Source organism: Suncus etruscus, chromosome 9 (genome assembly GCF_024139225.1).
Source record: "Suncus etruscus isolate mSunEtr1 chromosome 9, mSunEtr1.pri.cur, whole genome shotgun sequence".
Classification (NCBI taxonomy): Eukaryota; Metazoa; Chordata; class Mammalia; order Eulipotyphla; family Soricidae; genus Suncus; species Suncus etruscus.
The window spans coordinates 70965099-70991554 of NC_064856.1; the positions used below are offsets into that span (position 1 = coordinate 70965099).

The 26456-nt window shown below is 36.3% G+C and overlaps 1 protein-coding gene and 1 non-coding gene across 4 annotated transcripts in view; one reads left to right on the top strand and one right to left on the bottom strand.

Moving 5' to 3' along the window:
* PRMT3 (protein arginine methyltransferase 3) overlaps positions 1 to 26456 on the top strand; it is a 130692-nt gene that overhangs the window by 28797 nt on the left and 75439 nt on the right. For all 3 annotated transcript variants that reach the window (XM_049781032.1, XM_049781033.1, XM_049781034.1), the window contains 3 exons: positions 1353 to 1474; positions 13816 to 13915; positions 24158 to 24236. In XM_049781032.1, the coding sequence (XP_049636989.1) occupies positions 1353 to 1474; positions 13816 to 13915; positions 24158 to 24236 (301 nt within the window). The remainder of the gene's footprint in view (positions 1 to 1352; positions 1475 to 13815; positions 13916 to 24157; positions 24237 to 26456) is intronic.
* On the bottom strand, positions 26140 to 26271 carry LOC126019305 (small nucleolar RNA SNORA51). The gene has a single exon (XR_007499033.1). It is a non-coding gene; the product is annotated as a small nucleolar RNA SNORA51 (small nucleolar RNA).

A 26456-nucleotide genomic window follows, 5' to 3' on the forward strand; every position in this document is an offset into this window, starting at 1 on the left:
CACCTTATCTTGGAGTTTAATAATTCTGTCCTCAGCAAATGTTATTCTGCTGGTGACGCCTTTCCGTGAGTTTTTCTTTTGCCTACCGAGGTTTATGGTTCTGTACCTGAATTTGAGTCCCAGGACTGTGTATGGTTTCCAAGTCCTGCTATGTGTATCTCCAAAAACAAAAGATATCTACAAAACATAAAAGAAAGATAAATGAGTTAGTAATGTGGTAAGACATAATTTGTATAGCAAAAATTACTGAGTCAAAGACAAAAATAATATGCTGATAGAAAACATTGCAGGTCTTATGAAAATCTAATCTCATTAATTTACAAAGACCTTGTTACAGCTTAAATATATATATATATATATATATATATATTTTTTTTTTTTTTTTTTTTTTTTTTTTTTTTTTGGCTTTTTTGGGCCTCACCTGGTGATGCTCAGGGGTTACTCCTGGCTATGTGCTCAGAAATTGCTCCTGGTTTGGGGGACTATATGGGACACTGGGGGATAGAACCGCAATCTGGCCTAGGTTATCGCGTACAAGGCAGACGCCCTTCTGCTTGCACCACCTCTTCGGCCCCAAGGCTTAAATTTTTTTATTAGAAATTTCCTAAGACAAGGACAAAGAATTTGGCAAGTAAAGGATATTAATAGATCGCATGAAGAAAACAATAGATGGCTTTACAACCTAGAGGATGACAGTAAGCCTCATGACAATAAAATTGCATGCTGAACGTCAACTATTAGGATTAGAGCAATATTAAAGTCAGTAAGGTGCCTTGCAAGTGGCTGACCCAGGTTCGATTACCCAGCATCCTATATGGTCACCTGAGCACTGCTAGGAGTGATTCCTGAGTATTGCCAGGTGTGCCCCCCCCCCCCAAAAAAAAAAGAACAAAAAAAAATGTAGGCCATTATTGGCAGAAATTAAAATGTTTTATAATTTGCCTTGTGGGTGATTCTAACTGTTAAGGGAATTGATATTTAAACATTGCTGGTTGGAGTTTTATGGTTCTGAATGATTCTCCAAGAGCATATTGAGAGTACAAAAGGAACTAGTAAAATTTTCATTTTGTCTACCAAGTTTTCAGTTTTAACATTTGTTTGTAGTTTTCTCTTCCTGCTCTCATATGCTCTTGTACTATATATATATATATATATATATATATATATATATATATATATATATATATATATATATATATATATATATATGGCTGTTTGTTCTATTTTTCTTTAAACATCCTAAGCATTTCAATTCTCAAGCCCTTTTTAGAGTATTTTTATTATGATCTGTTTCTAGCCAGAAACCATGAATAATTTAAAACATGACCTTCTCAATAACATTTTTTTTCCAGATAGTTTTAGATGTTGGTTGTGGAACTGGAATCCTATCTATGTTTGCTGCTAAAGCTGGAGCAAAGAAAGTTTTTGGAGTTGATCAATCTGAAATTCTTTACCAGGCAATGGATATAATAAGGTAAATGTATTTTTATGATGTGAGGCTTTTCAAGTAGGATTCAGGAGGCTTAGTGTCCCCTCATAGTTCAACTGTGCAGGTCTGACATTTTGTGCTTGGATAGTGATACGGTGCTATTTTGAATGAGCAGTGCCCTTCTGAATGTGCTTAGACAGCCATACAGTATCAGGAAATGAGTCTGGGGCCTTGAGTATACAAGGTGTGAGCTCTAGCCCTTTGATCTATATCTCACACCCCCAAATGTAATGATGATTTAATAGATTTTCTTCTTTTAATAGCCAACCAATGTAGAATCAAGACATTTATCTTTGGTAAATATTCATTCCAGAATACTATAATTTCAAGTTGGATTGAGCCAGACATATTTGATCTTTTGAACTAGAGAAATAATATGCTTTGCATGTAATCAGCCCGGATTTGATTCCTGACCTCTCCATATGGTCCCCTGAGCCTGTTAAAAGTGATCCCTGAGCACTGTTGGGTATCCATCCAAATTTTTTTTTGACTTCCACTTTTCATCAATAATTCTGTCAGTTTTTTCTTTTCCTATTATATGGTTATGCCCTTTATAAAGGACACAGTGCTCAAAATTATTGGCATTAAAGCAACTTTATTAGAGGACTCTACAGAAAATAGAATTTTTCTTTAGCAAATAGAATTGAGACTTAAATTGTTTTTTTCTGACATCAGTTTTTGTGCCTTCAAGTTAAAATTAGTAAGTTAAAAAATAACTGGAAGATTTGTAGGGTGGCATAAATATATGGTCTATTTAGATATAATTTCCATTTCCACTCACTATTGAGTCAAAGCAGGTACTTAAAATTTGCTGTGCATAATTTTTGTTTTTTCCTTTGTGACCCACAACTAGCCATGCTCAGGAGATGAATGTGATGCAAGTGTCAGATATTGAATTAGGGTGCTATGTGCAAGGCAAGCATCTTAATCTTGTACTGCATTTTTTGTTTTCCTCCCTTTTGGGGAGGACTTCATATAATTTTGTAAAGAGTTCAGTTATTTCATAATGCAGTTTCATAATGTGGCAAAAAATGAAGCATCTGTTTCTAATCGTTTTTCGCTATGTAATAACCTCTTCCCCCATCTACAATACCCTTTCATTCTTACCAGTGTTTACCTTCTAATTTTTTATTTTTTTATTCTGTTTTTGTTTTTTGGGCCACACCTGGTAACACTCAGGGGTTACTGTTATTCCTGGCTATGAGCTCAGAAATTCCTCCTGTCTTGGGGGGATCATATGGAACACCAGGAGATCGAACCGCGGTTCTGTCCTAGGTTAGCACGGGTAAGAAAAACGCCCTACTGCTTGTGCCACTACTCCGGTCCCATACTTTCTAAATTTTTGTAAGTTTTATTATGATTTCTTGGATCTGGAAAGTGTATATGGGATTCTTTGTTGGAGCAACAGAAAGTTATAGAAAGAGGGTCCAGAGTGATAGATAGCACAGCAGGTAAGACATTTGCTTTGCAAATGCTTTTGCAAATGCGGCTGACTCAGGTTCCATTCCTGACATCCCATAGATACCCTGAACCTGCCAGAAGTGATATGTGAGCACAGGGCTAGAAGTAACCCCTTAATGCCTCTTGGTGTGGCCCCAAAAAATAAAAATAAAGTTATAGAAAGAAGGCTTTGATAAGAGTCCAGTAAAGAGTTAAGAATTAGTTACAATGCCACAAATAATTACTTTCTTTAACATTGACTGTTAAATTATATTTACTTTTACATTATTGTTAAAGGAATTTACATTTATAACAGATTTACTGAGCACAGAATGTAAGAATGTGAATCTCAAATTTTATAGTTAAGGGGCCAGAGTGATAGCATAATTGTGGGGGTTGGTGTTGACTTTCACATAGCTGACTTGGAATCTACCCAGGTTCAATCCCTGGCATTTCATATGGTCCCTGGAGCCTGCCAGGAGTGATTTCTGAGCACAGATCCAGGAGTTATCTCTGAATACCACTGGATGTGGCCCAAAAACCAAAAAATAAAAGATTATATTTAAGGATACTGGTTTAGGAAAGTAAGCATTTATGTAGAGTAACTGCTGTAAATTTTGTAAATGATAATAACATATTTCTATGATTTAAAAATACTGCACATGGAGTAATATATTTAAGAATTTATGGAAACAAATGGTTTATTATTATTCAAAAGCTTTACTATTAAGGGAGAAACAGCTGTATATTTGTGATCCTATTTGTGAATTTTACTTAAATTCACAGTAGAGGCTGATTTTCTAATTATTTATATTATGCAGACTTCTTTCTCCTTTCATTAAAATTTGGAAACTGAGCCAATAAATGTAAAAACCAGGGAAGCAGGTTTTATTCTCTTAATATTCCTTCCTTCCTTCCTTCCTTCCTTCCTTCCTTCCTTCCTTCCTTCCTTCCTTCCTTCCTTCCTTCCTTCCTTCCTCCCTCCCTCCCTTCCTTCCTTCTTCCCTCTCTTCCTCCCCCTTCTTTCTGCCTTCCCTCCTTCCTTCCTTCCTTCCTTCCTTCCTTCCTTCCTTCCTTCCTTCCTTCCTTCCTTCCTTCCTTCCTTCCTTCCTTCCTTCCTTCCTTCCTTCCTTCCCTTCCTCCCTCCCTCTCTCCTTCCTTTCTTCCTCTTTCTGTCTCATCCCCTCCCTCTCCCCTCATTTTTTGTTGTTTTATTTTGAATTTTGGGCCTAAAGCCTCAACAGTGGTATTTAGGGCTTACCACTGGCTTTTTTTTCTCATTAATCTTGGTAATGCTCTGGGGTAGTATATGGAGTGCTGATAATCAAATCTTGGTTGACCTTGTAAAGGCAAATTTCTGATCCACCATACTCTCTCTACCCTCAGATTACACTTCTAGAAAGAGTCTTCAGGGACCTTAGATGATATCAGGGATTGAACCAGATCTGCCTAGAGCAAGGCTAGCACCTTACTGCTGTACTATCTTCCTTCTACTATATTCTCTCTTTCTGGCCTCTCTTTAGTTTATGGCTGCTTGTTAAATACCTTGTCAATTTCTATTTTTTTAGATGGAGATTATTAAAGATTACATATGTTATCAAAATACTGATATACTCTAGTAGCCTTTTGTTGTAGTCTTTTCTCTTTAATATAGATGACTAATATAAAGTGCACTACAGAGACCAGCACAATAACCACAATAGTGGGTAGCGCATTTGCCTTGTTGTGGCCAACCCACGTTTGATCCTGGCATCCATATGGTTCCCTGAGCCTCCATGAGTGATTTCTGAGCACAGAGCAAGGAATAACTTGAGCACCACAGGTTGGCCTCCAAAGCTTACTAAAGAAGTAAATAAATAAAGTGCACTACAAATTTTTTTGACTGTCATTATAGTGATTAGAGCAGGGTGGAACATCGTTCTCATTTTTTTACCACCCCAAACTATCAAACAGTTGTATGAATTGATTTCTTCAAATTTGCTTATAAAAAAACATTTATTCCTGAAAAATCTTTTAAAAATGTTTTTAGTTTTCCACTCATATATGATAGTAGAATGATATACATCTCCAAGTTCCTATTGATTAGTGCTTCAACAGTTATCTATAGGTCATATTTAACTAATCTGCTCCTTCTACCTTTTTAATTTATTTTAGACTACTGTATTGTATAGTTTTACAATATATATATTTTATATTGCATAATATTGTATAGTTTTACAATTATTTTACAATAATAGTAGGGATTCATGTTTTCCCTAGAACCATAGACTTCGAAAAACAGGCCTTTATTGGTGGACAAGTCAGCATTGTACTTTCTTCAGAAATGCTGGGGCTGGAGAGATAGCATGGAGGTAAGGCGTTTTGCCTTACATGCAGAAGGTCAATGGTTCAAATCCCGGCATTCCATATGGTCTCCTGAGCCTGCCAGGACCGATTTCTGAGCATAGAGCCAGGAGTAACCCCTGAGCACTGCTGGGTGTGACCCCAAAACAAACAAAAATAAAGAAATGCTCTCTTTTGTCTGTTTTCTTCTGTGAAAATTGTTTTTAGGGGAGTTGGTTCCTCAAATAATTCTTTATTTGGTTGATTATTTCCAAAATGGTCATTTATTGCAGCTATCCCATCAAAATATGATCAGTCTTTATTTTTTGTTTCACAGTCTATTTTACACTATAACATTTAAAAGCTGATATTTATCTTTCAATGAAAACAGTTCTTGTAATCAGTAGTCTGTGCTTTTTTCTTTAGCCCTTCTGAGACTTTCGTGTCAGAATCTGTATGTAGCAGAATTTCTATGAAACTATAAAATATATATAAAGAGCACTTGAAATTCTATAAAGGTGGTTACTTTTTTAAAATCTATATTTCATTTCTATTTAAAATACATTCAAAGGACTGGAAAGATAGTATACTGGGCAAGGCAATTGCCTTGCATGCAGTCAACCCTTGTTTGATTCCCAGTGTCACATGGTTCTCTGAGCATTCCTGGATATAACCCTTGAAGCCCCAAAGTGGTGTTAGAGTGTCTGATTGGACCTTAGCCAGGGCCCAAGCAGTACTGCATTTTTTGTTTGTTTGTTTATTTGTTTTGTTTTTGGGTCACCTGGCAGCCCTCAGGGGCTACTCTTGACTCCATGCTCAGAAATTGCTCCTGGCAGGCTATGGGGACCATGTGGGATGCCGGGATTCGAACCAATGACCTGCATGAAAGGGAAATGCCTTACCTCCATGCTATCTCTCCGGCCCCCCACAATACTGCATTTTTAAGTTGTTCCCTTACCATTAGCCTTGCTGACTCAAATGTTAGAGGGATCCCTAGGTTTTATGAGCACTGTTCGTGAGTCCTCTGATAAAATTAACAAATTCAGTACAATATTTCTACGGTGCTCATAGAACACAATTTAAAAAAATTATCCAAAAAAAAGGGGACGGAGAGATGGCACAGTAGTAGGGCATTTGCCTTGCATGCAACTGACTCTGGACGGACCTCTGTTCTATCCCCCTGGTGTCCCATATGATCCTCCAGACCAGGAGCGATTTCTGAGTGCCTAACTAGGGTAACCCCTGATCGTCACCGGCTGTAGCCCAAAATCAAAAAAACAAAAACAGGAACAAAAACTAACTCATATTTTCCTAAATCTTTAATATATTTTTTTGAGGGGGTTGAGGGATTTGACTATACTAAACGATCTTCAGGGCTTACTTCTGGCTCAGGGATTACTCCTTGAAGGACCATAAATTGGATAATTTGACCAGGATTAGCCATATACATGACAAATGGTTTAATTCTTGTACTATCTTCTCCACCTAAAAGCTCTCAAATTTCTAAAAAATATTTAGAGTGCCGGGGCCGGCACGGTGGTGCTAGACGTAAGGTGTCTGCCTTGCCAGCGCTAGCCTAGGACAGACTGCGGTTCAATCCCCCGGCGTCCCATATGGTCCCCCAAGCCAGGAGTGTTTTCTGAGCGCATAGCCAGGAGTAACCCTTGAGTGTCACCGGGTGTGGCCCAAAAACCAAAAAAAAAAAAAAAAATTTAGAGTGGAGATGGGCTTGGGCTTGGTTTTAATATAACCTGACTTTTGTTAGGTCTTATAGTATATATCATATATATTCTTTTTTTTTTCTTTTTTTTTTTTATCTTTATTTAAACACCGTGATTATCATATATATTCTTATATGTAAGTATAATATATAAGGGCTTATGAAGATCCAGGCTTGTGATTTTTGACATTGCATATTTGAATAAAGTAGTAGATAGTTTTCAGAGGTTTGATATTAAGAGCAAATGGAACTCTTCAGGAATATATATGCACAGGCAAACATATATATTTAGGATGAGAATTATTTCTTAGTTTTGGTATCATATTTGAACACAATAAGTGATTATTCCAGAACATAAACTCACCTAATGATAGCAAAGTTGTTCAGCTGCCAGACAATTGTATACTGTTTTTATTCTGTTGGCAGAGGTAATTTATATTATTATTTTTATCGTTATTTTGATTGCCTTTGGTTTTCCCTTGACTCAGCCATGGAATAACTCATTTAGAATTTTGGATGCTTTGCTGAAGAGTTTTCCTGGGGTTGATCAATCATAGTGCTGTAGTGCAGTGCTTTCAATCTTATGATGGCATTAAAGATGCAATCTTTTTGGTGCCTATGTTTAGAATACTATTAGAAATGAAGTATTAAGAAAGACCAACAGAATATTTTGAAATCTTGTCATGTTTATGTAAGTATCCTTCTCTAGATTCTAGGACAGGAGCTTTAGCTTTTTAATCTTTTCATCCCTACACTTAGCAAAGTGTATGATACATGGTAGACATTTAGTAAAGGTTCTTTTTTTTTTTACCACACCCAACAATACTCAGTGGTTACTTCTGGCTCTGTGCTCAGAAATCACTCTTGGCAAGCTCCAAGGACCATATAAGGATGCTAGGTATAGAACATGGGTTGGCCACGTGCAAGGCAAATGCAAACATCCTGCCCACTGTTATCGCTCCGGCACTTAGAAAAGGTTTTTGAGTAGATTAAACTATAGCATAGTGATCTGTTTTAATTTAAAGTGTTTAAAAATTTCCCTTTCGTTATAGTCACTGGGGGTGGGGTGGGATAGTGTGCCACACAGTAACTGTGTTGCTCTCATTTTGCATGTGGTGTTCACTAGTGGTCACAGTATTGGTTCTAGTATTTACATATACTCTCTTGGGATTAGCTGTGGTGTTTGTACACACTTGATTATGGTATGGTAGATCACCCAATTGTGGCAGCCAGTAATTATTAGTGGCAGTGCTGCTGAGGTAATCTTCAGCATGTGAAGCAGTGTCAAGGATCAGTTTCTTAACCAATGCACTGTACCACTGAGCAATGTCCATGCACCAAAGCAGAATAAATTTTCTGGTCACACCTAATGGTGCTCATGTGCTACTCCTAGCTCTATACTTCAGGGTTGCTTTTGATATGCTCATTGGACTATGAGGTATCTAGAATATCATCCTGGACTTAAGTTTGCAGAGCATGTGCTCTATGTCTTTGAACTATCTCTCCAACCCAGCATAATGATTTTAGAAATACTGACGAACTATAAGATTTAGACAAAATCACAAAATATGCCATAATAAGTTCTTTTTTGTTGTTCTTTTTTTTTTTTTGGTTTTTGGGTCACACCCAGCAGTGTTCAGGGGTTACTCCTGGCTCTATGCTCAGAAATCGCCCTTGGCAGGCACAGGGGACCATATGGGATGCCGGGATTCTTCTGCATGCTATCTCTCGGGCCCCCATAAATTCTTAAATAAGGGGTTTGATTTATATTTTCCAATTTTTGGGGGGGCACACCCTGTGACACACTAGGTTACTCCTGACTATGCGCTCAGAAATCGTTTCTGGCTTGGAGGACCATATGGAATGGCGGGATCTGTCCTGGATCGGTCACATGCAAGACTAACGCCCTACTGCTCTGCTATTGCTCCGGCTCCTATATTTTCTAATTTTTTTCACTCTTATATTTTCTAATTTTAAAAGAACTAATACGGGAGAGTTCTAGCAAATAATCATCTTTAAAATTTTTTAATCTAAACATCATGGTTACAAGGTTGTTCATAATAGGGTTTTTTCCTCACTGGTAAGTTGTTCATGATTGACTTACAATCATACAATGTATAACAACCTTCACTGGTATGTATTTCTCTCCACCGATGTCCCCAGTTTTTCTCTCACCCTCCCTGATGCCCTCTTCCCGCCCACCCACTTCTCCACCCCTGCCTGCTTCTGGTGCAGGCATTCTCTCTCTGTCTCTGTTTCTCTCTCTCCTTTTTTGACACTTATTTGCACTATTGCTAAAGTAGGGGTGTCATGCATGTCACTTTATCCTCTTTCAGCATTCAATTCTTGTCCGAGAGTGATCACTTCCAACTGTCACTTCCATAGTCGATCCTTCTTTACTCTAACTGTACTTCTCTACTCTTGTAGCAAGCTTCCTACTATGAACTGGTCCTCCTAATCTTCATCTCTGTTGTCTCTGGATATCATCCCCACACTTTCTTTCACAATAAATTATTTTTGAACTGCTGTTGATGCTGATGGTTTACAAAAGAAAAACCAGAGCCAGTGTGGTGTTTGCACACACTTGACTTTGATATGTTGTAGATCATACAATTGTATTACCAGGAATCAGTGGCAGTGCTGCTGAAGTCATCTTCAGATGACCAGAGCAATAGCACAGTGGTTAAGGCATTTGTCTTGTATGCAGCCATCCCAGGTTTGATTCCAGGTTTGATTATGTTTTGTTGCATTAGGGAAATGTGTATCCTTTTGAAGTGAAAATCAAATAATACTTTACATTATATATTTTTGTATCTAGGGTTTCCCTCTCTGTCCCCTTCTGTCCCACCCATACATTTATTTAAAAAATTATTATTCATATATTTTAGGTCAGAGGTTCTCAAACTCTTTTGGACTACCTCCCACTTTTAGGGAAAAAATTACTCAGTTAGCCATGCCTCTTCCAGAAATATGCCTAAGTAAACTAAGAAAGCTGCCCTAAATTGCTCTTTGTTTTATGTGTTCCTTCGCCCTATCTGTTTAGCACTCCCTGTGATCCACTACTGGGAAACAGTGTTCTAAGTGAACTTTGTAATTATTTGTCTTGCTTTAAATACCACATCCTTGAGTAGGTGCTCATTGTCTCAGCTCCCTGGCATTTGATACTCTTTGCAGTTCTCTCTCACAGATGATGCTTCCTTAGCCATGTGGTTTTATGTCTTTTTTGGTGAAGCTCAAATATACTAATTTAATTAAGAACTATGATATTCTAGTAATGGCTTATGTTGTTTATCTTTTCTCATCCTTAGACCATGTTCTTTTTCTTTGTTTGCTTTGTTTTGTTTTTGGGCCACACCCAGCAGTGCTCAAGTATTACTCCTGGCTTTGCACTAGAAATCACTCCTGGCAGGCTTGGGGTACCATATGGGATGCTGGGGATCAAACCCAGGTCTGTCCCAGGTCATCTGGTTCTAGACCATGCCTTAAGTTCATGGACTCATGTTCTTAAGTCCATGAACATTTCATCTCTATATACCTAGTATGAGATAATCATGTTTGATACTCCTTTGTGATTAAATAAAAGTTCAATATAATAGAGTACTATTTAAAAATTTTTTTTTTTTGCTTTCTTTGGGGTCACACCTTGTAACGTTCAGGGGTTACTCTTGGCTATGCTCTCAGAAATTATTCCTGGCTCGAGGGACCATATGGGAAGTCGGGGGATCGAACCAAGTTCCATCCTAGATTGGTTGCTTGCAAGGCAAACGTTCTACCGCTGGGTTATCGTTCTGGCCCCCTATATAAATTTTTAATAGAATCACTGTGAGCTACATAGTTACAGTTGTTCATGATAAAATTTCAGTTATACAGTGTCTCAAATCTATCCCTTCACCAGTGTACTTTTCTTATGACCAGTGTCCCCAGTTTCCTTTCTGCCCTCCCTGGCTACCTCTATGACATACATTTTTCTTTCTCTAAAGGACTTTTCTTAATATAGGAAATCTGATAGGAAAATGTTCTAACAAAATTTCACCCATAAGTATGATTTAAAACATTTATTGGATAGTTTAGAGACTTAAAGTACTTTTTCATTAAATGTTATATTTTTGTATATTAAACTTATCTTTGGTATTGGTAAGGTGTATCATAGATATAATTTATTTAGAATGCATGAGGTAAGCTCAGGTTTAATCCTCAGGATATATGGTCGCTGAGCACTGCTAGGAGTGGTGTACAGTCAAGAGTAAGCTCTGAACGTGAACATGGCTAGGTATGTCCCAACTTTACATCATCACCCCCCACCCACTCCCTGCAACAGAGAACTTACTTGAAATGACTTTATGCTAAAGTAAGGTTAATGAATATCTATATATTAGAAATGCAAGAAAAAGTTTTTTTACAAGTGAAAAATTATAGTAATGATTAAGATGAACAATCAATGAAAGATATTAAGCTGTTTTAGTACAGAATTACTGTGAATATGTGTCTGTATTTTTTTCCTGTGTATTCCCTGAAATCTTCATCTTTTTAGTTACACTCAAATTTGAACAAGTAATTACTGATGCAAATAGGATTATGACTTGTAGCAGACAATAAACAGCCTGAGCAGATGGCCTCTTACAGAACATAATCTTGTTCCAGCATAAGCATCTAAAGATATGTCTACATAGTGGAAAATTTTTCTCTTTTATTTTCTATGAAGAAACCTTTAAAATCTTAATATTTATATTTTAGTAAATGTAGTAGTTTTGTAAGAATATTAAATATATATTTTAAATCTTAAATAAAAGAAACATTTTTTCTTTTTAACTTTTGCATAAATGTACATACCCAAAAGTACATAAAATATAAATGTCACAGTATACAAAATTGTGCATAAGTAGAGTACTGCTTGTACTTTTGATTTATTTACCTTTACCTTCATCCATCCTTTCTTAATCTGTTAATCTGATGCAGTTTCCTGCCTCCCTTTTTTTTTTAAATTTTACTTGGAGATTATACTGGTGGTGCTCTGAGCTTACTCCTAGATCATGTGCTCAGGATCACTCCTGTCATGGCTAGTGGCATAGTGTGGTATCAGGAATCAAACCTTAATTTGCTGCTTGCATGCAAAACAAGTATCCTGTCCTTGGTATTATCTCTCCAGTCCCTGTTTCTTGACTTATTGAGTTAACTCCCATTTTTTCACAATAACTACTCCTTTGTTTTATGTTTTATTTTAAGCACTTGCTTTAGTTTTTCCTTTCAATTTTAAGATTTCAACATGTAAAATTATTTATTAGGTTGTTTTCTTATCAGACTTAACATTATTTTGTTTATTCTTATTATTGGTAACTTGTCTTTTATTCATGCTTATTGTTGTGAGCTACTAATCATTTGTCTTTCTTATTCTTGATATTGATTTTATGATTTCCACATTTTGTACATATGCCCTGGAACACTACTCTATATGCTATATACATTAAAATAAAAGTACAAGTTCTTAACTATTGTCATATTTCTTACATAATGCCATACTTTTTCAAAATAGTTATGTAACCTATATTTCTATCAAGAACATATACATAACAGGACTAGAGTTTTTCCAAAATCTCTCTAGTGGGTTTTGCAACTTAAATGTGAATTCTGTGATTGTTAAAGAAGCTGAACACCTTTTTCTGTCATCACTAACGATTTGAATTTATTTTCAGAAGAGGTGAAATATCTCTCCACTTTAGAAGTAATTCTTTATATTTTTAGATATGAGGTTCTGTTCTTGCTTACCTTTCACATTCTTCATTGTGCCTTTTGATGTACTGCTGAAATTTTTACTTTCCATGTAGCACTCTTCCTATTTATGGTTATTAGTAGTTTTGTTTGTTTATGGGCTTTATTTTGATTTTTAACTCATATCTGTTGATGTTTAGCTTGGGAGTTATGCCTTGGCTCTGTGCTCAGGGATCATTTCTGGCCATGCTGGGAGATGATAATGAGTACAGGATATGAAATCTAGTTCTGCTACGTGCAAAGCTAGCACCCTTCCCACTGTATTATCACTCCTACTTTAATATTTTTGAGGCAAACTAAGAAATCATTTGGAGAGTCTCTTGTATTTTCTCATAAATGCTTTTTAGGTTGAGTAGTTTGTTTATTTTTGGGTTCTGGGCCATACTCAGTGGTACACAGTGCTAATTCCTGGTACTTCACTAAGGAATAACTCCTGGACACCTCAGGGGATCATATGGGATTCTGGGGATTGAACTCGGGTTGGCTGTGTGCAAGACAAACACCATACTTGCTGCGCTATTGCTTCAATCCATGTTTTGTTTTGTTTTTAATTAACATATAACTTTATTGGGCTTTTTTTCTGGTAGTTGATAGCATGGTTATGTGTGTTAGTGCGTATTAATGTAACATGTGTTTTAAATAATACATATATTTCCATATTAATACATATATTTTCCATATTAATTTCATATTTTGGGGGCCGGAGTGATAGCACAGCAGTAAGGTGTTTGCCTTGCATGCAGCTGACCTGGGTCAGACCCGGGTTCCATCCCTGTCATCCCCTGAGCCTGCCAGGAGCAACTTCTTAGCGCAGAGCCAGGAGTAACCCCTGAGAGCTGCAAGGTGTGCCCCCCCCAAATAATAATAATAATAATGATAATAATAATAATAATACTTCACAGTATAAACTTTAAACATACTTTTGGATTCCAAATAACATGAGCTATTGTCAAACAAATTATGTAATTTGACTATTTAAATATTTAAACAATTAAATTTGACTATTCAAATAACATTTATTTGACTTTAATTTTCAGATTTAATTTATTTTAATATTTATTTAACTCTTAATTTTTAGATTAAATAAACTTGAAGATACTATTGTACTAATTAAAGGAAAGATTGAAGAAGTTCATCTTCCCATAGAAAAAGTGGATGTTATTATATCTGAGTGGATGGTAAGTATTTGCAGAAAGAAATAGAATTGTTTAAAGAGAAAGAAAACGGATTAAGGGCAGTTTTCCTTGCATTTTCTGTCTCTGTTTATTATATTTTGTAACTGGGGATCAAAACACGAGGACTTATACAAATGAAACAAATACTGTATCACTGAACTATGTCACAAACCTTTGTATTTATTTATTTATTCATTTGTTTAGGGTTTTGGGGCCACACCTGACAGCACTCAGGGATTACTCCTGGCTCTGCACTCAGATATTACTCCTGATAGGCTTAGGGGACCATATGGGATGTCAGGGATTGAACCTGTGTCAGCAATGTGCAAGGCAAACACTGTCCCTGCTGTACTATCTTTCCAGCCACTGATCTTTATATTTAATTATGATTTATAAATCTTACAATGATGGCATTATTATTATTTATTTATTTTTAGTGAAGCCAAATAGTTTTATTGAAACATGGAGGGAGAATAAAGAGAAATAAAGATTCATGAATAAAGAGAAGGCAAGATTCATGTTCGAGAAGGAACAGGAACATGTTGTTCTCCAGAGTGGAATAAAGCAGAGAATGACTGCTGAAAGTTATATAAAATGGCTCCAAATTGGCCTGGAATTCTTTGCATACTTAAAGGTTAATCTGGGTGTGTGTGGTTACAAGGGAAGCTTCTCTTGGATGGATGGTCCTTTCCAGTTCTTATTTGTTTTGTTTTGTTTTAGGGCCACACTCAGAGATGCTCAGGGTTTACCCCTGATTCTGTACTCAGGGATTATTTCTGATGGGATTCAGGTGACCATATGTGGTACTAGGGATAAGACCCAGGCTTGCTGCTTGCTAGGCAAGCACCCTGCTCTGTTTTATTGCTCCAGCCACTACAGTCTGAATTCAAATGTCAAATTTATTGGTTCTTTTTTTCTTTATACTTGTTAGTACTTCCTCTACCCCTTGAACATGAAAGTATTTTCTATAAACTTGTTTATATATCTTTATTTCTGTCCAGTTTATATTTAGGTCTTTAATTCTCCTGGATACTTTGACAATTGTTATTAGTTTTAATATGTGCATCCTTTAATCCAGAAATTCTTATGGATTCTGTCTTTGCTAGATATTAAAGAACAGTATGTGTTTATACATGCTAAACATTATTCTTACACATTTTGTAGCAGTGCTGTTGATACCTTTGTTGCTTCATAGCATCAACTGCCTTGCATTTTTTCAAATATGCAAGAGACGTAAAATATACTCAGTCACTGTAAAAGTCTCAGTAAGGAAAATGCTTTCTAAAGAGAATTAAGTAGTTACTTTAGAAATGCTCGTGTAACTTACCATATTTGTAATAAAGTAGGTAGTAATCATGTAGGAGTTAAGTGATAATCTGAGGGATCACTAAAAAATATTTGCTATCTAAATGTTTGATTTACCTGAGACTGTTATACATCTATTGATGCAATATATGGTACTTCACATCATTAGAAGAAACAACATAGATTATAAGATATTTTGATAACTTTAGATCAGTGGTTTTCAACAATAGTGGGAAGATGTCCACTATTCTAAGCCCTTGGCAAAAGGTGATGCAAAAAGTCTGTAAACATTTTATATTATTGCATATAGTGGTGGTGGTGGGGAATGAAGAGATTGGGGAAGAAAGTAGAATGCTCTTGATCTTCAGTAAGCAGAGCCAAGACACTATAAACATCTTTAAGTAATCAAAACATTGTCTACACAAAGCGTTATCAATAGTGCTAACGTTGAGAACCCTCATTTTTCTGTATTATGATAGTAACTCAGCCTTTTAACTGAGCTCATACTATAAAGATAAGATAGTATGGGGCATAAAGAAGTAATTTTCTTATAGTGACACCATGACAGTTTATTTTATCACAAAGATATATAATTAACCAACTTAAATTTAATTCTTCAATTAATAATACCCTGCATTCTTTTTGTGTAATTCCTGCTAGATCCCTATGTCCTTGTCAATATTTTTAAAATATACTTTAAGAAACTACCATGATTTACAAAGTTCTTCATAGTTGGGTTTCAGACATACAGTATTTTAGGGCCAATCCCACTACTGGTGTCGACCTGCCTCTAATAATGTTCCCAGAGTGCATCCCATGCCTCCAACCCTGGCCCCCATTCTGCCAGCATAACAGGCCCATTTTAAGTTTTGATTGTTAAAGTTTGTAGTTGACTTTGGCTTGGATATTTAGTTCTGTCTTTATATTTTTCCTCAACAATGCATCTGAGACCACTTGGTCCCTGGGCCAGAGTCTTTCATATTTGTATTTCTCCTCTGTCTTCCTGAATATTTTAAGCTAGTCAGTTATCTTCAGCATGCTGCTGATTTTTAATCACATTGTATAATGCTATCATATAGAATTGAAAATATTAGAAAATATATATTCCTTGTGCTCCTTGTGCTTTAGAAGTATACTAAAATTTAGAGTTAACGTTCATAGTTTCTTGCTATAATTTTTTCTATTAAAAATAGAAAAAATTTTGTTTGTTTGACTTTTGGGCCACACCAAGCAATTCTCAGGCATTACTCCTGAAGAGGTTTGAAGTACCGTATGGGATGCTAGAGATCGAACCTGGGTCACCACATAGAAGGCAAGGACCCTATCTGCTGTACTATTGCTACATTACAGTTAAATACTGGCCCCCGTATTTTAATCTTTAATTCAGATTATTACTTGTCACTAGACTTTCTACAGATGAACTCATAATCTTATTTGTACCTTTCTCCTTGTCTTGCTTCTATATATAGTTAATTCTGTGTAAGGGTATGTTAGCAATCATCTTTCAGGTGAAGAAAAATAAGAAAAGTGAAACATCTTACACTGAAGGTATCACGAGTTTCGTTTATCTTTAATTTAATCCAAAATATATGTAGCCATTAATCTTTGAAATGCAAATATAAAATTTAATTTTGAAAAGTAAATGTTGGTTTGGAAATAAGGGTGCTCCATGAGCATCATGGGAGAAAATGTTGGGTATAATTCTCTTCCAGATGGCACCCCTACAGGTGAGGCAGCAGCCTGTGAAATTGCAGTCTGAATTACATTGTAGATGAGTAGGGCATTTGGAGCAAAGCCTTCTGATAGCAGTAATAAATGACTTGGTTCAGGACCAAGGACAGTTTCCAGAAAAATGGAAGGCTAGTCTGCTGCAGAAGGGGAGCCTATAGTAAAATGAAATTTAAAAAAGTGGAAAGTTGAAAGAAAGGACAACAGTTAGAAATACATACTTGAGTATTTTTATTTGTTAATATTTTAACAAGAAATAATTTTTTAATAATTTTTTTATAAATTTGTACAAATGATTTTTATAAATGTTACAGTCTGTATGTATTTTTGTACCTTTGTTGATTTTCCTAATCTGATAGCTTTTATAGTGGGTAGTGACTGATTAGAAACAGGTCTATCTAAATTATTATTTTGAAGTATTATGTATCATATACCATTGTGAATTTTAACTTATTTAATATGGTCAATGGATTTTTTTTTCCTGAGCAAGTGTGTGTTTGTGTGTGTGTGTATGTGTGTGTATAGAAATGCCCTATAAATGCCTAGATTTATTTATAAGCAGTTAAATCATTTAAAGAAACAACTGTGATTTAGAATTTGATCTCTGTAGTTAAATAAGCCAATTTATATCAGTTTCCATGTCTATATGTAGGTCTTCAAGCCCTATTTTAAATTAGTTAACATTTCAAATTCTAATTTTTTCATTAGGTAAATGAAAAGCAATAAGTGTACTTTAGGAAATTAAATGAGGGAATATTTATAAGAAGACTTAGCACAGTGAATTTACACTGCCCCTATTTCTATTTGAGATTTTTTTTAAATTTAAAAATGCTAATTTTGGTGGGGAGTCACACTGGCAGCGCTCAGGAGTTACTCCTGGCTCTGCTCTCAGAAATCGCTCTTGGCAGGCTCGGGGGACCATATGGAATGTCAGGATTAGAACATCATTCATCCAGGATTGATTGTGTGCAAGGCAAATGCCATACCGCTGTTACTGTGTTATCTCCCTGCCCCAAAATGCAAAATATTTTAAAACAAATCTGGGGCCAGGGATGTGGTTCAGTAGTAAAAAACATCACACACACACACACACACACACACACACACACACACACACACACTTGTTTTTAGGATACATCTCTCAGTGCTCAGGGGTTATTTTTGGCTCTGCACTCAGAAATTGTTCCTGGTATGTTTGGGGACCATATGGGATGCCGAGAATTAAACCCTGGTCTGTCCTAGGTCAACAGCATGCAAGGCAAACGTCCTACTGTTATGCTGTCATTCTGGTCCTACTTACATTATTTAATACCTAGTACATAAAAAACTATGCTTGTCTTGAAAGTTTAATTCCTGGCATGAAAGAGAACTTCTTTTAAACTTTTACTAGAAAAATAAAAGCGGGACACTTTTATTTTAAATGATAGAGTGATATGCAGTGATAACAATTTTATTCTTTTATTTAAAAATGCTAAAGTTTCTGCTATGTACTTCTAGGTATGTATCTAGTCCTCCGGAATGTAGCTTCAAATATTGTGGTCAAAGACCTTTGGCATTCCATATGGTCCCCTGAATCTGCCAGGAATATTCTCTGCACACAGAGCCAGGAGTAACCCCTGAGTAGCTGCTGGGTGTGGCTCCAAAACAAACAAACAAACAACAAACACAACAAAACAAAAGAGATGAAATACATATAGCCATCATTTCAGCTTATAAAAACTATGATAAAAAATAAAGAATAGAGCCTTATAAGTAAGAATAAGGCATATAGATAACCAGTGAGATGTAAGGCCTGGAACACATTTTTTCCTATGGGAGACCTGGGTTTGATTTCCAGCACTTAGAGACATCACCACCTGCTTAAGTACTAATGGGGATCCACTCAGAGTAACCACCAAGTGACCTAACAAACCAAGAGGAAAGGAAAGAAAATAGATTTTTGTTTCTTTTTGGGGTATGGTTTATTGGTTTTTGGGGGCCGTGGGAAAGGGAAGAAAGTCACAGCCCATAGGGTTCACTATTGATAGTACTCTGCCAGAGTTGATTGAATTGCAAGAATAGTGGCCTTTCTTTTATTCTCTCTCCAGCTCAGAAAAAAAAAATCTTTTTTTGTAGGGGTAATAAATAGTTGAGCTGACTACTAAATGAAGTAACCAATAAAACTGTCAGTCTTGATTAGGTCTTAGTATATAGCATAGTCTATTTACTAGATATAAAGAACCTAGTAATATATTTCTTTTTTAAAATAATGCTTTTCTATATATTTGGTAGCTGTTCATTAGCATAGAGTTTGAAATTGTTTTAAGATCATCTTATACAACAGTGTATCTTTTTTTTTTTTTTTTGGGTCACACCTGGCGATGCTCAGGGTTTACTCCTGGCTGTCTGCTCAGAAATAGCTCCTGGCAGGCACAGGGGACCATATGGGACACCGGGATTCGAATCAACCACCTTTGGTCCTGGATTGGCTGCTTTCAAGGCAAACGCTGCTGTGCTATCTCTCCGAGCCCACAACAGTGTATCTTATAGAACAGTATCTTACTACTGAAATGATATTATCAGAAATTTATGAGGAAAGAATGATTTTTAATTATATACGAAGCATTAAAGGTAGTTTAAAAAGTGAGGAAAGGGGGCCTGGAGAGATAGCACAGTGGCGTTTGCCTTGCAAGCAGCCGATCCAGGACCTAAGGTGGTTGGTTCGAATCCCGGTGTCCCATATGGTCCCCGTGCCTGCCAGGAGCTATTTCTGAGCAGACAGCCAGGAGTAACCCCTGAGCATCGCCGGGTGTGGCCCAAAAACCAAAAAAAAAAAAAAAAGTGAGGAAAGAAGAGAGTTGGTTTTGCCTTTCATTTCTGTCTATTTCTATTGTATTTTTATTTATTTATTTTTAATTTTAGGGCCACACCTGGCTGTTCTTAGAATTTACTCCTAATTGCTCAGAGATCACTCCTGGTGGGGCTTAGTTACATATGTGGTGCCAGGATTCAACCTGGGTTGATTATTTAGATTAGATTAGATTAGATTATTTAGATACTGTGGTTTTATTTATTAGATTATTTAGACACTGTGGTTTATAAACTCATAGTTTAACTCCACAGATCCTGGAGTTCCTGGAGCATGCAGCCACAAGACAGCTCCAAATTCCTAGTACTGACTCCTCAGTGAGAGCATACCAAATTTAGATGGGAAAGTTGCATAGAAACCTCCTAAGCTCAACAAACGAACACAATGAAACAAAATAGTTCCGTTTCAAATAACGAATACCAGGCTAGAGCAATAGCATGGAGGTAGGGCTTTTGCCTTGCATGCAGGAGAGGTGGTTCAAATCTCAGCATCCCATATGGTCCCCTGAGCCTGCCAGGAGCAATTTCTGAGTGTAGAGCCAGGAGTAACCCCTGAGCACTGCCAGGTGTGACCCTTTCACCCCCCCCCCCCAATCAAATAACAAATACCATGGGGTCAGAGTGAATACTTGATTTGTTACAAAAATGTGAATTTCAGTGTTTGTACATGAACAATATTGCAAATATGATTCATTCTACTCCAACCCAGATCTTTTAATATACTTTAACCTTTCCCCATAAATTAATTAGATTACTCTTCTTTTCATGCTTCCTTGACATAAATTAAGACTATTTTAAAGGATGAATGCTTATGAAGCATTTGTGTGCATAGATAAGCATGAATTAAGTCAGACTGGTGAAAAAATTCTTAGAAAGTCCCTTGTTCTTTAAATAAAAAGATGATATTAATGTAGAAGTAACTGGTTACAATTAGACATATTAAAATGCTCTCTCCAGAGCAACAGTTTGCACGAAATTCTCAATTCATCCAGTATAGACATATTAATAGGTGAGCGTTGTTGCTAAGTCTTCCTTTGGTAGATAATTATTTTGTTATCAATGAATGACTGTTGGGGGGAGTAGGTAAATGTCAGTGTAGAGTTGCTAGTGGCAGTTTAATTAGGTTTCTTTATAAATAACTCAAGCATGAGACCTGTAGTTTCTCTAAATTTAAATTTGCTATTTCTTGTGAAGATTATACATTCCATTCTGTAGGTATTTCTTGTTAGAAAGAAACCTTTTTTAAAATTTTGTTCAGGAGTTGGGTGGAAAAGGGAAAATAGTGCTTTTTGTATGTTGTGAAAGTATACTTGTATTTATTCCATCAGATGTTTATTTATATGCAGAACAATGAATAGTAAGAACAGGTCTAATTCAGATGTGCAAGCAGTAGGGTAAAATTCATTGTGGTTTATCCTGAGCAAAATAAAGTGTATTATGTGGTAAATACTATGCTAGTGCTATGATTCCTTACTGTACAGAAGTTGGGAGGTGTATCTTAGGAGATGACAGGAGAAAGGCTAAAACTATAATCACTCACTTGTGATTTATGATGTCATTTAAAAAAATAAATGGTCTAACACTATTAGACTGTACTATTAGATACATTCTCTTCTCATTTGTAACTATGATTTTTATTTGATAGAGGACTCATGACTTTTCTTTAAAAGTTGGAGTATTCTCTCACCAGAGTAATAGGATGGGGGTAAAGCATTTACCTGTGAGTATCAGATTGCGATAAATCCTTGGTACCACATTAGCCCCTCAAGCACCACTAGGAAGGTCCCTGATCACAGAGCTAGGAATAAGATCTGAGCATAGCTGGCTGTAGCCCTTAGAGAAACAAATTAAAAATTCAGAGTATTCTGAGGTTATACTTCACAAAGTGTATTTTAAACAATACTAGTTGAACAAGGTAGTTGTTAAATGTTAAGCAGAAAATAAAGAAATCTCTTATCTAAGCATCTAGAGATATTATAAAGAGGATAGACATATGCGCTGCATACTGCTGACCCTGGTTCTATCCCCAGCACCATGTATTCCACTATGCATCACTAGGTTCATGTCTGGAAGCCCCCAAATACTGCCTGGTACGGTTGTGGAGGCCCCTGAACACCAATGAAGTAGTTTGGGTAATCCCTAGCGTTGTAGGGTCTGAGCAGTAGCATATCCTCTGGACCTTTGCGTTGAACTGCCAACTTGATGGGCGGGCCCCAGCTTCCTGTGCACCTCCGCAAGGTTCATGGGGAGGAAAAGTAATTGTTCAAATCTGTTCAGTGTTCCACTTTATTGTAACACTTCTCAAAACTGTGTGCATTATTTGCGGGGGAGGTACACACAGTGGTGCTCAGCGGTTATTCCTGGCTCTGTGCTCAGAAATCAATCCTGGCAGACTTGGGGACCATATGGAATGGTAGGGAATCGAACCTTGATGGGCTGTGTGCAAGGCAAATGCCCTACCCCCTGTGCAACTGTTCTGGCAACTGTGTGTTATTAATCTAAGAGGAAAACAAAGGAGTCACACACACCTCTGTTTTATTTTTACTTAGTTTATTTAAACTCCATAGTTACATGGTTCATAATACATTTGGCTTTTTTTTTTTTTTTTTTTTTTTTTTTGGTTTTTGAGCTACACCCAGCAGTGCTCAGGGGTTACTCCTGGCTGTCTGCTCAGAAATAGCTCCTGGCAGGCACGGGGGACCATATGGGACACCGGGATTCGAACCAACCACCTTAGGTCCTGGATCAGCTGCTTGCAAGGCAAACGCCACTGTGCTATCTCTCCGGACGCAGCTTTTTTTTTTTTTTTTTTTTTTTAATTACAAAGTTCATGATTGAGTTTCAGTCATGCAATGTACACACCCTTCACCAGTGCTTATTGCCCACCACCAATATTCCAGTTTTCCTCCTGTCCTCTCCCCTGCCTGCCTTTGTGGCAAATATTTCTTCTTTCTTTTTTTTCTTATTAGACTATGTGGTTTGCAATATTGTTACTGAAGGTGTATCATACATATCATTTTATTTCCTTTTAGCATCCAGTTCTTGTCCAAAGTGATCATTTCCAACTATCATTGTTATAGTGGTTCCTTCTCTGCCCTAACTGTATTCCCCAACTATTGGTGGCAAACTTCCTACCATGGAATGGTCCTCCTGCCCCTCGTCTCTCTTGTCTATGGATATTAATACCATACAGTTAGCAGTAATTTGTAGTTAGAGAAAACTGAAGTTATTACAATAAATTTTTAAAATTTATAATAATAGTTCATTACAGCCAATTCAACAATTTGAAATTCAAGATGCTTTGCATGAAATAAGCAATTATATTTAGAAAAGTATTATTTATTTATTATCTATTGCATGCATAATTTATACTTAAGTCATGATAAACATTTGGAGCGAGTTGGTTCTTTTTTTTTTGGTTTTATTTTGGGGTCACACCCAGAGGCTCTCAGGGGTTACTCCTGGCTTTGCGCTTAGAAATTGCTCCTGGCAGGCTTGGGGAACCATGTGGGATGCCAGGAATGGAACTGGGCTCCATCCTATGTTGGCCACATTCAAGCCAAATGCCCTACTGCTGTGCTATTGCTCTGTTCCCATGGAGGGAGTTTGATAGTGGGTTCAAGGAATCAGACTCAGGGCCTCCTATGTAAGAAGCATACCACTGAACTACATTCCTAGCCCTGTTAACTCTAATTTTCAATGAAGTTATTTTCCTTTGGACATGTGGTTTGCAATATTGTTAGTGAAAGGATATCATGTATATATCACTTGATCTCCTTTCAGCACCCAGTTCAGAGTGATCATTTCCAGCTATATTGTCATAGTGGTCCCTTTCTGTTCTGACTGCACAACCCCACTATTTGTGGACTGGTCCTCCGGGCCCTCATCTTATTCTCTAGATATTATTATCATACTCTCTCTCTTTTTTTAATCCCACAAATGACATACATTTGATATCCAATGACATCCAATGATAGCCAGAAGAAAGTTGTAATTTAGTACTTCTGTGTGATATATTCCTGAGAGTTACAGACTTGTTAATACAGGTCTGCAATAACAATTTCTGAAATGTTCCTTTTTGTAAGAAATAAACAATATTCTAGAAAGTAGAGCACAGCCAAAGAAGATTTATCCTAGACATTCTATTTTAACTAACTTAAATTTTTGGTTCTTTATTCTGGTCTGATTTGTCCATACTTGAATATTTTACTGTAAATAAATTATATCATGCTTTATAGAAAATTATATGCAGACAAAATATATATTCTGTATTAAAGAAGAATTGCTGATAATTTAGGTTGATCTGCATCTGAGGATATAGTACATTTCTAAGTTCTAAAATTCTTTTTCCCCTTATTCATGCAGGGCTATTTTCTTCTATTTGAATCTATGTTAGATTCTGTACTTTATGCAAAGAACAAATACTTGGCAAAAGGAGGATCTGGTGAGTATAAAATTCTAGTTTTAATAATCTAATTTTAGTTTGACAGAACTAAATGAACCTTTGAATTTCAAATAAACTGTGCATGACTGAGAAAGTTCCCAATAGAGATGAAAAATGTTTTCATTAGATGAAGTTTAAAGATATTCATTGTACTGTTGATAGTAGAATGTTATATAAGATATATAGAACTCCAGGTTAATGACATTTTCAAGTACACTTTTTTTAAAAAAAATATGCAAGACTTGGTTTTGGAAGCTCTTTGCTTTTCAAAAAAAATTCTAACCAAAGGGGCCGAGAGATAGCATGGAGGTAAGGCATTTGCCTTTCATGCAGAAGGTCATTGGTTCAAATGCCGGCATCTCATATGGTCCCCTGTGCCTGCCGGGGTGATTTCTGAGCATTGAGCCGGGAGTAACCCCTGAGTGCTGCTGGGTGTGACCCAAAAAACAGACAAACAAAAAAATTCTAACCAAAACTCTTTTTGATTTATGACTCTTATATGCTCAGGGTTTACTCCTGGCTCAGCATCAGGGATTATTCCTTGTAGGCTCAGTGGCCCTTCAGGGTACTGGAGATAAAACTCAATTCAGCTACCTGCAAGGCAAGTACCTTAATTGCTGTACTATCTCTCCATCTCCTGTGTTTTATTTTCTTATTGTTGTTGTTTGTTTGTTTGTTTGTTTTAAATAGTTCATAGTAGGTTGGGGATTATTTTCTTTAGGGGGAAAATCTTTCATAGCATCACTTAACCTATGCATCAGCTTTCTCTGTGCATAAAATCATTTAAAATAGTGAGTGGATGGGTCCAAAAGAATAGTTTAGGGAGTAAGACACCTGCCTTACATGTGACTGACCAAAGTTTGATCCCTGACACCATATATGTTCCCTTGAGCACTGCCAGTAATGATCTTGTACACTTTCAAGTGTGACCCCAAATAAATAATTACTGGATTCCACTATATTTTTAAAGCACAACACACTCAATCAGGTTTTGCTGTTTCTTGCTGAAGGAAAGCACTCTAACAGAACTTGGGGCCCGAGCTACTCTGGTGAAGCTCATTGACTGTCATATAGTTCCATAGATCAAACCCAGAGTCTGCACATGCATAACAAGTGCTCTGCTCAGACTCAATCAGTATTTTTAAATAGCCCCAAATACTTTTGGCAGGCTTTCTTTCCCCTGTTGAACTTTTAATTATTTTAATGCTCTGTATCATGAGTTGAGATGGTGTTTTTCAGTCCTTTCGCTATAAGCAATTGTCTACAAATAGAATGCTCTGTTTAAGTAGAGATTATGTTTTTGTTCATGTTTGACTTTTCATTGTGTTCCACAGTTCCTGGTACATAGAGCATCATTTGTATTTATTGAATTGACTCACTAAAACCTCAGATGAAAAGTATTTGTCTCCTTTTACTCACTAGTTGTACATCTCCTATCTCAGATCTTTAGTATAAACTGATGATTTTCATGGTCTGAGTTTAGTTATTAAGACTATTATATGAAAGTTAATGTAAAGGAGGAAACATATTAAACTAGTGACAAGAAACACTTGATCATATTTATGCATGCTTATTTTTTGTGTTCTATGAAATTGCCTTGGTAGGTAGGATGTAGCAAAAACCAATAAGACCAAAACATAAAGCACAGAGGAAATTCTTCAGGATAGAAGAGTTCTTTTTATAATAGAATTTAAATGAATTGACTTTATTTTTCAAAATATACTTATATTCTTTAGCTGTTTTAGGATGTTTCTGATCTCTAATATTTTCTGATTCATTATTGGCTATAGTTTTGGGAAAATTATTATAATTAATAGCATAAAACTAAATATTTTCTATCATATTTGTTCATTGTTAGCTGCCAAATAATATACTGTATTTTTTTTAATTTTTTTATTTTTCTCCATGTCCCCCCATTCACAATACAGACCAGGCAAAGGGTCTGGGCTGAGGTGTATATGGGGTGATTTACTGTACCTCCTCTTTCTATACAGTCAATGCAAAGAACACAACCTGTGGTAAGCATTGGGAGGCCTTATCTTTTCTTTTTTTTTTTCATTTTATATATCTATATCTATATCTATATCTATATCTATCTATCTATCTATCTATCTATCTATCTATCTATCTATCTATCTATCTATCTATCTATCTACCAGTGCAACATTCCCATCACCAATATCCCAAGTGTCCCTCCTCTCCACCCCACACTGACCTGTA